The 12978-nt window shown below is 36.8% G+C and overlaps 1 protein-coding gene across 1 annotated transcript in view; it reads right to left on the bottom strand.

Annotated features, from left to right (window-relative positions):
• The window catches only part of FAM120A (family with sequence similarity 120A), a 44925-nt gene that overhangs the window by 7836 nt on the left and 24111 nt on the right, over window positions 1-12978 (bottom strand). Inside the window, exons 9-12 of the mRNA XM_010285335.1 lie at window positions 10565-10789; window positions 7830-8004; window positions 1898-2147; window positions 450-564 (exon numbers count right to left, since the gene is read on the bottom strand). Of these exons, the coding sequence (XP_010283637.1) occupies window positions 450-564; window positions 1898-2147; window positions 7830-8004; window positions 10565-10789 (765 nt within the window). The remainder of the gene's footprint in view (window positions 1-449; window positions 565-1897; window positions 2148-7829; window positions 8005-10564; window positions 10790-12978) is intronic.

Here is a 12978-nt window from a genome sequence, read left to right on the forward strand (position 1 = left end):
TTCTCCTGCATTTTTCCATTCAGGATTATGCAAGTCTCTCTCCATTTCTACACTTAGCTGCAAAAATCTTTTAAATGATGAATCGTGAAAAAATATCCAGGTTAGTATTTAAGAACAGCCACACAAGAAATAACTTTTTTTTTTTTTTTTTAAAGTCTTTTTAATGAAAGCACATTTGTTTTAAATGTCCAAGAAAAAATTATTAGGAAATCGTGAGAAAAGATTCTGTAGTACAGAGTATGTTTAAGTTATCTGTCCAACCAGTGAAACAGAACGGATTATCAATCTTTGCAATACCTTAAAATACTAAGATTAAACTTTTAGAAAGTATAGGTAATTATGCAAGGCGTTTAGTGAGACAGGCACATACACATCACCCACTGCAGTTAACAACATGGATCAGCTGGGATTAAATCTCCTGAATTATGAAAGTATAGTTGAAGAATTACCTTGAGTTCCTGAAGCTGGTCAGGTTCATAGAGCTTTGGAGACAACGCTTGGGCAAGAAAAGCATCAAGTTCCTGGCGACGAAGAATACGAACCCCCGGCCACTGTACCATATACCTACAGAGGAAGCCCATAATTATTCAGAAGCTTCCTTTAACAGGTAAATCAAGTGGTATTTTATTTAAATCAAAAGTCACCAGAATGCAAGGGGGGGGGGGGGAATTTTTTTTTTTGTCTAGACTTGAATAGTTAGAAAGGTGAAAACACTAAATAAATTTGAAGTTTACATTTGTTTAAATTCCTATGGAAGAGCTACTGGCTGTGAATCAGTTGTGCAAGAGCCTGCTTCCCCTGAAGATGGGGAGGACAGGCTGCCAAAACAGAATTTAAAACATAAGTGGAGTCTGTTACATCTAAAAATAAAATAATATAAAGATTAATGTTCTTCATAAAAAAAGGCTAACGGTAAGATGACTTTGGGAACATGGTTTCCAGATAACACAGTACTCAGAATTCAGTAAATGTTATGCTCATTGCATCTTAATGAACAACAATTTATATACGCCATGTGTCACAGGGGAGAAACATGCTGTCCAAATGAATGAAGAGCTCTGCTTCAAGATACCATTTGGATTTTTTGTATACTTACTATTCTATAAGGACAAAACCAAAGGCGTTCTAGTGCTCAAAAGGCAAAACAAAGTACGAAAGAATGACATCACTCCCAAAAATGGCTTAAAATTTTTTGTGTGCAACATGCTAACCTTGGATTCTGCCAGATTTATAAGCTAGTCGTATTGAAATAATCACCCCTTTCCAAAAAGATAAGCATCTCTCCATTCCTCAATTTTCAATCTGAAAATTAAACAGGTAAGTATTTTGGACCTTGTGACTTTCTCATTATAAAGCTGAAGTACAGAATTAATACTTCAACTGTTGGTTATTATAGTCTCAAATAGATGAGCAATTCTGACGCAGGGAATCTAACACATCCCAGGCACAAGTATCATTCATGTGAACTTTGCATCCTGATAGCTGCTACACAGCTGTTCTTTGAAGAACTCTCTCTTGCTTTACAACTTTACCAACATGGCCTCTGAGACCCCGAATATTATTTTTTAGTAAGTTGAAGCCTAGAGTATAGTAAGGGTAAACTAATTCAAATGCTACAGTGGCCTCTCTGCAACACAAGATTTTTATTTTCCTCCTCTCTTCAGTCCTCTAGAGAACGAAGAAAGAAATGTTGAATACACAGCATGCTTTTAAGACTCACAGCAGCAACGTTCTTAAAAACAAAACAAAACAAAAAAACAAACCCCTTCTCGTAGCGACGCTGCAAATATGAATTAACACTTTCTATGCTCATGGTTTAATATAAAGTTAAGTATGTCAGAGAGATTATGCAGTAAATCCTTTTCTTCATTCTGTTTTACCTTCAGATAATACTGACCTTAGTACACAACAGAGCACCATAAGATGAGTGGGCACATTAGTTGGATTGAGCATTGCTGGTGTATCTGATCTCATACAGGCCAAAAACGCTCTCATTCTTCGGTTTTTGTCTTCTACTGCTTTTCCCAGCCACAGCTTCTTCAGATTAGGACAGGTCCATTCCCTGAAGGCAAGTGCTTCCACCAGCTCAGGGGTTTGAGGAGATTTTCCTTTGTAAGCAGCCCATTCTTTAATTATCACTGGTGAAACTACAAAATGACAACAGTCGAAAGAAAACATTCCGAGTTAAAAAGCAGTGTACATGTAAAAATTTGTATGCAAGAGATTTTGATCCAAAAAGCATCACTTTGAGACTGAGACAGATACCAATGCATCACATTGCCAAATTGATAGTTCAAACTCTGTATGGACCACCTTTCAAATGCACTCACTCACAAATTAAGTGCATGCAACCAAGTGTACGCTAGGAATGTTACGTTAATATTTTCAAATTCATACACAACATAAAGGAACTACATATATTTTTCTGAAACAAATGAACTGCGTCATTGATCAAAAACCTACAGCGATAAATAAAAATAGTGCATAAATACAAATATATTCTGTATCTGGTCTTTTAAGAACAATATGATCCAAGTGATTTTATTCAAATCAGATTTAGAACTTCGGTTAAACTTGTTTGTAGTTGTTCAACTACTGCAATGGAACAAGATCTCAAATATAGGTGCGTTGAAGTTTTACAAAACATTACATAAGCCTTTCAATTTACTGCACTGCTTTCTGTAATGATGTTAGTATTTCTGTGTCTGCTAAGCTCCTTTTTATCCACCTCAAAACAAAGACTGTTCAACTCTATATTGCTGCTAAATCATCTCCCTTTTTACCTTTGAAGGCAACAAAAACAGAACACAATTTAAAAACAAACAAACAAACAAAAAGTCAAGACTGAGAAATGATACCTTTGGCCTTGGAATGACCCCAAATTTGACACAGCTCAAAATTTGTTTGCATCCTTCGTAACTCAGAACCCAGTTATGCAGTGTGGAAAGATTCAAGGAGCTTGTTAGTGAAGCTTCAGGTTACAGCCCAGAGAGGTTCACTGCAGGAGCACAGACCTGCTCTTTCTGCTAGAATCTTTCTGTTACAGGTGGAGAAGAGTACTGCTGGTGCCAGGACAGCCCTTACAGCTAGAGTCTCCTTCAGCAATCAGATGTCAGCCTTACAAGTAATTTTATAGTTAAGGGGAGGCAGAGGTGATGATCGGGATTAAAAGAACCACCTTCTCCAGAACATCCCAAAGCACTTTCATGCTTTTCTGGAATAAAACTACTCTAGCATTATACCTACATTTCATAGAGCTCAGGCTTAAGTTTTACAAAGATAACACACAGCAATGGAAATAAATATTCTGATATATTTAGTTGGTAGCCTCACTGCAAAATCATGTTCTATTTTGGTTGCTACCAGTTTTTATATGCCACCAAGCTATGCAAGATGGGCTGTGGCAGCCAGCAGAGCTACTCTGTTATTTGTGCATAGTTTATCACACCAGTTTTCACTTCTTGTTCAGGCCTGGGACAGTAAAAATGAACAAATAAAAGGATGTATTTTATGTAGGCTTTCAAAGACTTGTTTAATTGCTTTAGGTCTCAGAAGCAAGAGATACTTTTGGACCAAATCTTTTTAGCTCTCTCAGCAAACAGGCAGGAAACACAATGAGGCTACTCTGCAGAACAGTTTAATCTGTTAGCAGTACACCCCCCCCCCCAAACTGTTGACAATTGACATAAAATAGCTGTTTCTGTTTTAGAGTTGTATTTTTCCTTCCTTCAACCTCCTTTTGACAACGGAGGTGATATTCCTAGCTACACTTGGTTGCTCAGTTTGGATGCCCCTCCAGAGGCAAGCAGATGCAAACTCTACGTGCACATCGCATTTGAGCATCCTCAGATGACCAATTCCTCAGCTTCCACAACTCCTGTCACAGCAGCCAGCAGCAAGGAGACGGAGCTGTACAGAACACAAATGTTTCACTATTGTGTCTTTCACATATATTCCATGTATAAAGACCTCAAGCTTAGAAGAAGGGAATATTTTATGTCTGTTTTCTATCGGCAATCCTATGTTTCAACATTCAAATTTGGTTCAAAGCTTTTAATCTGGGGATGATAACTTCCACAACCCTATGAAATTAAGGCCATAGGAGGAGTACCGCGATTTACTCTCAAAATATACAGTTAACATGCTACCTGTTACGGTCATACTGGAGATTGATACTGGCTTCAAAATTGTGTGAATGGTTATTACGGGAAAAGTAACCACGCTCCTTGCAGAATGGTTTAAAATATGAAGGTCACTCTAGTGGACTGGCAAACAGTCCTCTCTGAATGATGGGGATGAGGAATTAACAGCTGTATCAGCTGACAAGTAACTGTAGCGCTGTTCACCCAAATTTAGCATTTAACATAGCAGATGAATCCAGGACTTTGTCCATATCCACTTCTTTCTCCAGGGCATTTCTTACACCTTTGACAACTCTGTACTGGGACTGCTGCCAAAGACGCTGTCTTCTCAGCTGCTGAGGATATCTGTCCTCAGAGGAATGTTTTGTGTTTTCCTCCCAGGACTTCCACTTGCAGATAAGCAATGCCTACCCTGAAGACTACATTAGCAACAACTCAGGATCACCGTGTGTTCAGCCACAACATCACAGTGCTAATTACGCTGTTTTTCATACTAAGCTTCCTCCTGCTGCTGATCAGCAGATTTGAATACTCAAAGTGGCCTAAGCAACTGCACAGTATATTGGCATCTGCTTTGAACATAAAACTCACAACACTTTAAGGTCAATCCAAGTAAAAAGGGTAAAGCATCAATTTGCATTGGGGTAACCTGCTTGATAAAATGTGAATGTTGTTACAGGCCCTGAAGTCATTAGCAACAGCACACTGCACACTCAAGCCGTCTGTCAGAGCCCCTGTTGCCAACTACAGCTCAGGTGGTTTTGGTATTCCCTTTGCATTTTTTTCCATGAACTGAACATGAGGTGTGAGGTACCTAATACCACTAGAAGATGAGCTAGCTAATGCAGATTAATCAAGCCTCATTTTTAACCTTATAATCTTTACTGACAGTACAGCTTGAGCTAAGCATGCTTGATTTTGCAAAAGGGCTACTGCCCAAGGTACAGCTTTTCTTTTGGCAGAAACAGCATCAGCTGAATACATCCTTGATGGAGAACAGTACATCACAAGGTGGCTAGGCTTAAAATAACAAACCTTTGGATCCAACCTGGAGTTATGACAGCTTGCGCAAGTGTGCGTTTTTCCACAGAGTGGAAAAGGCAGATGGTTTCATCTACACACATGTATTTATCAGAACACGGGAAACAACCTGTTTCAGAGCTTAAAAAGAAGAGCAAGCCAGACGCTAGGTTTCCATCTCCTCAGAAGGAAGGGCAGCACAGCCAGTGCTGTGCCCTTGGCAGCAAAAGCACAATCAAGGACTTTGTGATTCAGCTTTTCTCTGGGAGCAGACTTGAGGACATGTACAGAAATGGCATTACTTAGCAGACAGTTATCACTGAAGAACCCCACTGACTACCTCTTCCTACAGATCTGTTGTTTTTTATTGGCTTTTCAACTACATAGAAATAATAATGATTTAAAAGACAGGAATCCATCCATTTTATGAAAGATCCATTATCTTGCTGTCTATACATTTAGCAATAATTCTGATGTGTCAGTTTATTATGTATTTTTCACAGCCTCCTATGCAACATACCTCTCATGCAATATACTTAATAATTGTGTGTGAATAATTCGTATGTTGCCAGTGTTATGGGTTGTACAACAAAGATGACAGAATTTTAGATATTAATATACTTATTAACTCTCTACATAAATCTTAAAGACATTTCTTCAGAAATTAATTTCTTAATTCTCTTAATGTCTCAGTTCTTGAATTTTCTCTTAATTGCCTTAATTACTGTTTCATAACTTACTCATTTTTGAGAGCAGCAAAAAAATTAAGACACTGAAAGAGACTCAGCATCACTAGTTCATTATAGCTTGGGTCCTCAGAGAAGTTTGCGAGGGCTAATAAGTGTGACTAATCGATCTGAGAAATCTATCTTGCCACTTAAAACACTATTCTCTCTTTCCATCCTGCACAGTCTGCCCAATTCTTGCTGCTTTGTAAGAGAGGTGAACAAAATAAATGTGTTCCGGCAGCACAGCCCTTTTAAGCCACATGCTTGCATCTTGGCTCAAATCCATCTTTATGAGCATTGTTAGCTTTGCAGTTAAGCAAATAACTTTTGGGCAGACATTCGATTTTTAAGGTTTTTTTTTTGTTTTGTTTTGTTTGTTTTTGTTTTGTTGTTTTTTGTTTTTGTTTTTGTTTTTGTTTTTTTAAAGAGCGTAGTCAGTCCTCAGATAGAAGTAGGTCAGTAGCTGAATGCGTCCTGCAGCAAGATTTGCGAGAGCTCCTGTAACTAAATCAAGTCAGCAGTAGCGTTCTTAGCCGCCATTGAGAATAAACCTCTGAGAGGCAGTATAAATGAAGAGAAAATAGAGATTATACAGATATCCGCAGTAGCCTACAGAGAACATTCTAGGTTTACAAGATAAAAACATTCTGAAAACTGAAGCAGACCTTCAGCACTCAGCTACTTCACCACTACAAACACTGTAGTACACTTTTAAGGACAGAAGTCTAATGAGGATAAACGAATACTGCAAAAAACTTCACTATTTTAATCCTGAAATAACCTTAAAACCTGAAGTACTACTATGTTGTGCGAGTTTAAAGAATTAAGAAGTTTGTGAGAATACATGTGCGGAGATATTGTTGAAGCAGGGTAAATATTAATTCCCATGAAATAACTGGCTAAGATAAACAGTTTTTCAAACATCATTGGAAGATTATAAACTTCACTATGAATGTGAATTGAAAACAATTCACAATTAAAAATGGAAAGAGAAAAGGGAATGAATGTAAAGTTTACAACTGATTCTTATTTTTATGTTTTTACACATGCAGACTGTGAATGATGCTTTCATACATTCTAAATATCTGATTCTTAAGTTTAGTCTAGTGATAGCAGACTCAAATATATAAATACTTCTGCTGCTGCTGCCGCCATCCACTTAATGCTTTAACATTACTTTAACCTTTATAAGATGCTACTGTAAAGTTCAATCATTTCCTTGTATGCATTTCATTATAAGAAAAACACTTTAGAATGAGGAGGTTCAATTTTCTGGAATGACAGCAATTCCTGGAAGCAGAAGACTTAAAAAGACAACTTCCAGATTAATATGAAGATTAAGATTCATCCCTCTGAATTAGCAAAAGGATCTTTTGACAAGTCTGTCTGTAAAAGTTTAGTCTGTCTTCACCCAAGTCTACCATTACTTACATCACACCTGACTTCTGCAGATTTTAAACCAAGTTTTTACATGCCAATACCTGAAAGATACTACAGACTTGCAAATTTTACTGAAGTAGGTTGGGAAGATAGAGTAAGTTAACATACATACATCTCATTTTTCCAAAAAAGTATGCAAATTTGTATGTATATGCACAGAAGTTTCCTATAATCAAGTTCTGCCATACACTTTGAGAATTACATCATAAACTGACATTACTTGCTGCAAGCCTGACAGCAGCTTGAGCATACATTTAAAAAAACAAACCCCAGAGCTTGCTTAGAAATGGTAACATTTATAGTTCTTTAACTACTAGACGAAATAAAATTTCAAATTAACAACTTTTTCTATTATCCATGGATCAAATAAGCCATAAATTCCTCCAGCATTAGCTACACCGATGAAAACTTGGTAATTTCTCATTCAAATCACGGTACAAATGGATATGAAAACATAGCAAAGGGAAAAGAAATAAAGAATGGATTCTACAGTACATACATTCTGGTGGAAGTCTGTTCTTTCTAAAAGCAAGTCTTTCCGTTTTCTTTCTGCTTTCTGCCAAACTAAACAGGACTCCGTAAACATACTGACGAACTGGCCTATAAAGGAGAGCAGCAGGAGGCAGGTCTTTGTTGGCTTCATCTTCTATAGAAACAGCAATTTTGATTTCACCCTTTTGAAAGAAAGCAAGCAGAAAAATGTATGTTATAGTGAACAGAAAGTATTTAGATATGCATGGTAACTCAATCCAGCTCTACTATAAATCTCATCTAGTCAAGAAAAATGTGATGGAGCAGTATGTGAAGGCAACACCAGCGGAGTACCCTACAATCTACTTGCTTTCCCCCAATAAGTCTCCAGGCTCTGATTATCCATGCTGCACCCCTCTTTCTCTTCTCCATCACACACCTTTTTTTTTTTTTTTTTTTTTTTTGGCTGGACTATCTGCAGATGAGGATTACTTAAATATTGATCTCCAAATACGGATACTTTGAACAGTGAAATAGTACATATGAAGATGCAGCAAGTAGATATGAAGATACAGTAATGTGCTCATAGACAGTCAAAGCACATTTGAAGCTCATCTGCATTTCAGACAGATATTTTAAAAAATATTCACGCTGTCTAAAAAACACCAGTGACTTTTTGGTGCAAGGATTTGAAGCAGCACTTGGGGACTCACTGTAAAAAACCCCAACTTTATGAGAAGACCTGTTCAGAAAATCCTAACTGGGAATTACATAAGTAAGGTTGGTTTTGAATGTATATAAATTTAGCATTTTATACTTTTTCAGAAAAAAGCATGAAAGCGCCTTCCAACATTCTCTCTCAAAACAGCAGCAACATTCCGTTTTCTGCGTCTGCGCATCCAACCATGTTAAGTTTTCTTGGAACACAACAGACTTCACTGTATTGCTCCCAAATATGAGCCTTTATTTTCAACACTGACAAGCAAGCGCTCCATTTTGCTACTTTCACTTAAAAAAACATTTGAACTGTCCCATTAACGAATGTTGTAGGTGACGTCTTGGAGTGATTACATTAGGATATTGTCAGGCTTAATTCAGACAACTCTACTTTAGGTATAAGGTATGTCTGAAAGGTCTTTATACATAGCAGCAACATAACCTGGAACACCTCTACGTGACAATTTCTAAAGAATCCCATCATTATACAACAAGATACCTGTCAGTTTACCCATGGTATACTTTGGGTTCCCTGAGCATACTAGTTCAAAAGCATTTCAGAGAGTGAGGAGAGAAAAACAGTCTTAAGTAGTACTGATTTATTTTTGATGCAGCCACCTCTAGTTTGACTTTTTTACCCTCTGTTGGGAGTGGATTTCTTAAACGTAGGCATTTAATTCATTTCTTCCCATTGTGAGATATGATATTAAGTATCAAGTAGTATTTAAATGTACTGAGAATATTTGGCTGTGTAAAGTATGAAACAGAACTGACATTAATGGTCTTCATACACCTTTTGATTCTTCCCCACTTTTCTTTGATAAAGGAGGGAAGTGTAAGAACATGACAGCAACACAAGCTGTGGTGCAACACACACACATAGGAAATAGGAAATCCAAAGCTCAATCCTGATTGCAGAAACTTCTCTTTTTAATGCATTTCAGATCCCTGCCTACAGTTCTTAATGTCCTGAAGCAGACTTTTAAGATGAATACAAGTTAACAGGAATGCGGACAGTGCCATTTTGCTAGATGCTGCACAAATATGTACATTGAATGGGCTTGATGTATGAGAACCGGTACTAAGCGTTTTGAACACTAAAGAGGAAGAAGATTAAAGTTGTCTCATTCTGGGACTCATCTGTTTGCACTTAGAAGAAACAATGAACTCATGTCTTTTGAGACTAGATTAAGTCAAATACAGAGTTGTGCAGGAACACCACTGCTCTGGCTCCTTCCCAGTTCAACACAAAGCAGACTTCAGCAGCTTCCAGGCATGCTGAAGCAGCCTACCACTACCTATTTCTGTAAGAAGCTCTCCCATTGCTTTCCAAGGTGTCCTCATGTGGCCATTCAGGTAGATTTTTTTTTTTTACTGGACACACTGAGCAGACAAAGAGTCCTAGGCTGTATGAAAATGCTTGCAGCTTACCTAGGATCTGAAGGTTAGTACATTAAAAAAAGCCATCAGAAATGTTCTGCCAAACTAAAATGAACAAAAATCCTGAACTTCATCGAGTTAATCTATAATTACATTTTAAGATTATACAAAAGGGATTTCTTATAGCTGCTATGTTTCTACCATGGCTAGCTACCAGGGATGGGAGGGATCAAGTTGTGAGGGAAAACAATCTAAGTATTTTTGAACACTGAAAATAGAAAAGACTTGGCACAGACACCAAAGCACATACGCAGGAATTTTTAGATGGAAATAGGCTCTATATAAAAACACACACATATATATATACACACAGAGAGACATATACACACATGCACAGAGATACAAAAATATCTACATAAGTTCAGGAAAAATTATTAATTTTCTAAGTAAACACTTCTAACTACAGTCATCTCATATTTATTGGAACAATGCACAAGACCAGATCAGTGGTTAGAAAACGAGGGGGCGGGATAAGTCAGAAGCACTAAAAATGGACCAAAACTCAAAGCATTAAAAAGGACATAAACTTATGATACTCTTTAGCAAGAAGTGAAATTATCTTTACAGAATCATTATTTCACAGTACATAATTTTAAAATGTCATACCTTCGTTAGGACATGAAAGATGTAGGGATACATTAACCCCTTCTTGTGCCTGTGTTCTGCCACTCTTAATACTTCAGGTGCTACAGGAGGTAATGGAGGGGTAGTAATATCCATGTGGTTTCTCGTGGGCATTGACAACAGGCATGGGATTTGTGGATTACTGGTTTGATTCCCTTTGACATCAGCTGCCTGACTTCCTGAAGAAGCACTAGAGGAACCTTCTGCCTGTAACAGAACATACAAAATAAAGTGCTCTTGAATGTGTACGGAAACATGCCAGGAGATCAGCCAAGAAAAACAGCACATTTCCTTCTTCACCCACAATGAAAATAGTAAATCTTCACATCACATTGTATCAGTATGTAGAATACATTATCCAAAGCCGGCTGAAAGTTTTTCAGAAAATGTAAACTTTCAGCCATTGTTTGCTAGCAGAAGCCAATTACTGGAAAAAAAAAAAAAAAAAAAAAAATTATGCTAAAGCTTTAACTTATTAACAGCAACAGTAATTATTATTTTCTTTCATTTTTAATTGTACAATACAGAAGGGGGACTGATGACCTCTTAATGAAATGTAAATGACCTCTCACTAAGTATTTCCAAGATATTACCAATTAAATGGGTTAACCGACAGTCACAAAGTCTATAATTTGCCTAGACTTTCCTTCTCAGTTTGCATTTCTAAACTAAGCAGGAAAAACTACATAGTTCAATTTAAAGACATTTAAAATACACAGTGTCTGAACTCAAAAGCCTTGTAAATGGTTTGTTAGGGTTTTTTAAACATAGAAGTCTTTTCTCTGAGAAGATGATTTTTAAAAGAAAATGGCATTTTCTGTCTGCAAGACTAAAGTGGCATTTTATTCCATTTCTAGAAATACAGTTCACAAATTTGTAGGAAAAACAAGATGCATAAAAATATACTATAAACCTCCCAGTGAATAAACCTCTTGTAAGTACTTATGTTGGATCTCTCATAGATACTACCAAAAAATGTAGAGTTCATTCCTAAAAATCCTTGTCTTCAAAACTGAAAGCTGTTTTTAAGCCTAAGAGTTCATACTAGTTTCATGCCTATAAGCTATTACACAAATATTAAAAACTTTTGAGACTGAAATTTAATTTGTTCACTTGATGATACATCACACATGCGGATTTTCACAATTTGTGTAGAAAATTTCACATGGTTCATAAGACTTTAAAAAGCAAAGCTGAAACAGAAAAGACATGAAATCCCACAGAACAAGTTACATAAAAAATAGACCCAAACAAGCTCAGCTTCAGGCTCTTATGAAAAATACAAACCTGCATGTAAAAACCAAAACACCTGCACAAAACCTCCAAAAACTTTCTGCAGGAAGGTGTATATTAGTGAAAACATGCTCTAGCAAAGTATCAAAGGGGCAACATTACTTTCGATTACATTTTAAGCACACAATCAAAGAGGACGTTACTGAAAGATTATATTTTAGAGTTGGTAGTCCAGACTTCATTTTATTTATAAAAATGAAAATATATGGAAGAAATGGTTAAAAACTATAAACCAGAGCACTTCTAACACAATATACTAATACAGAATGTTTTTATGAACATATAAGCTATCACAGCTAAAGCTATTTATCACACATTAAATCTGCGTTATATTATCTCATATATTCCTTTAACAGTTTAAAGATACTTGTCCCAGTCTTCTACCACCCTAACAAAAGTCAGTGATACTGGACCATAAAAAGAAGTTTACAGAACTGCCCATTACTGGGGGCACGGAGGGAAGAGAACAAAAAACCCCAAATGATAGCAATGCTTTCTCCGTTTGCACTGCCCAGGTTCTTCCTGGATCTGCTCCAGCGGTATTCAAACACTTAAGCCAAGGAACTACCACAGTTAAAAGGATATTTTTTTTTCCATTAGTAATAGCCACCCAAATGAGACGAGCATACCTTTGTCACGTATAACCACGCAGTGAGACAACTACAATCAAGGAATTTTGACACGTAAGTCAAGTGAAAGGATTGTCAAGATTGCTCTACCTGTCTGATCTATGCTAGATTTTCAGCACTTTAAATTACCTCAGAAATTCACATAGCTCAGTTCAAATCTTCAGCAAATACTTATATTTTTTTTAATCATTAATATATACCTCTCTAGGAAATGAGTTCATCTACAAAATGTCTTATAATTCTCCCTGTCATGCTCAACAGATGCAACTGTCTTCTCCTGCTACTGAAGACTGAAGAAGTGGTTTGATATTTAAAAAAAAAAAAAGGCAAGTAAAACCCAAAAGCAATTATATGTTAAATTGGATGCATTTCAGCTGGCCTGCATGCATACATCTATTGGAAAGTTTCATCATGGCTTATACAGCTACAATTGTGTGTGCACAAAGGCTGCCAGGCATGCTGTGCAGCATGTCC

The sequence above is a fragment of the Phaethon lepturus genome, unplaced genomic scaffold (assembly GCF_000687285.1).
Source record: "Phaethon lepturus isolate BGI_N335 unplaced genomic scaffold, ASM68728v1 scaffold6554, whole genome shotgun sequence".
Taxonomy (NCBI): Eukaryota; Metazoa; Chordata; class Aves; order Phaethontiformes; family Phaethontidae; genus Phaethon; species Phaethon lepturus.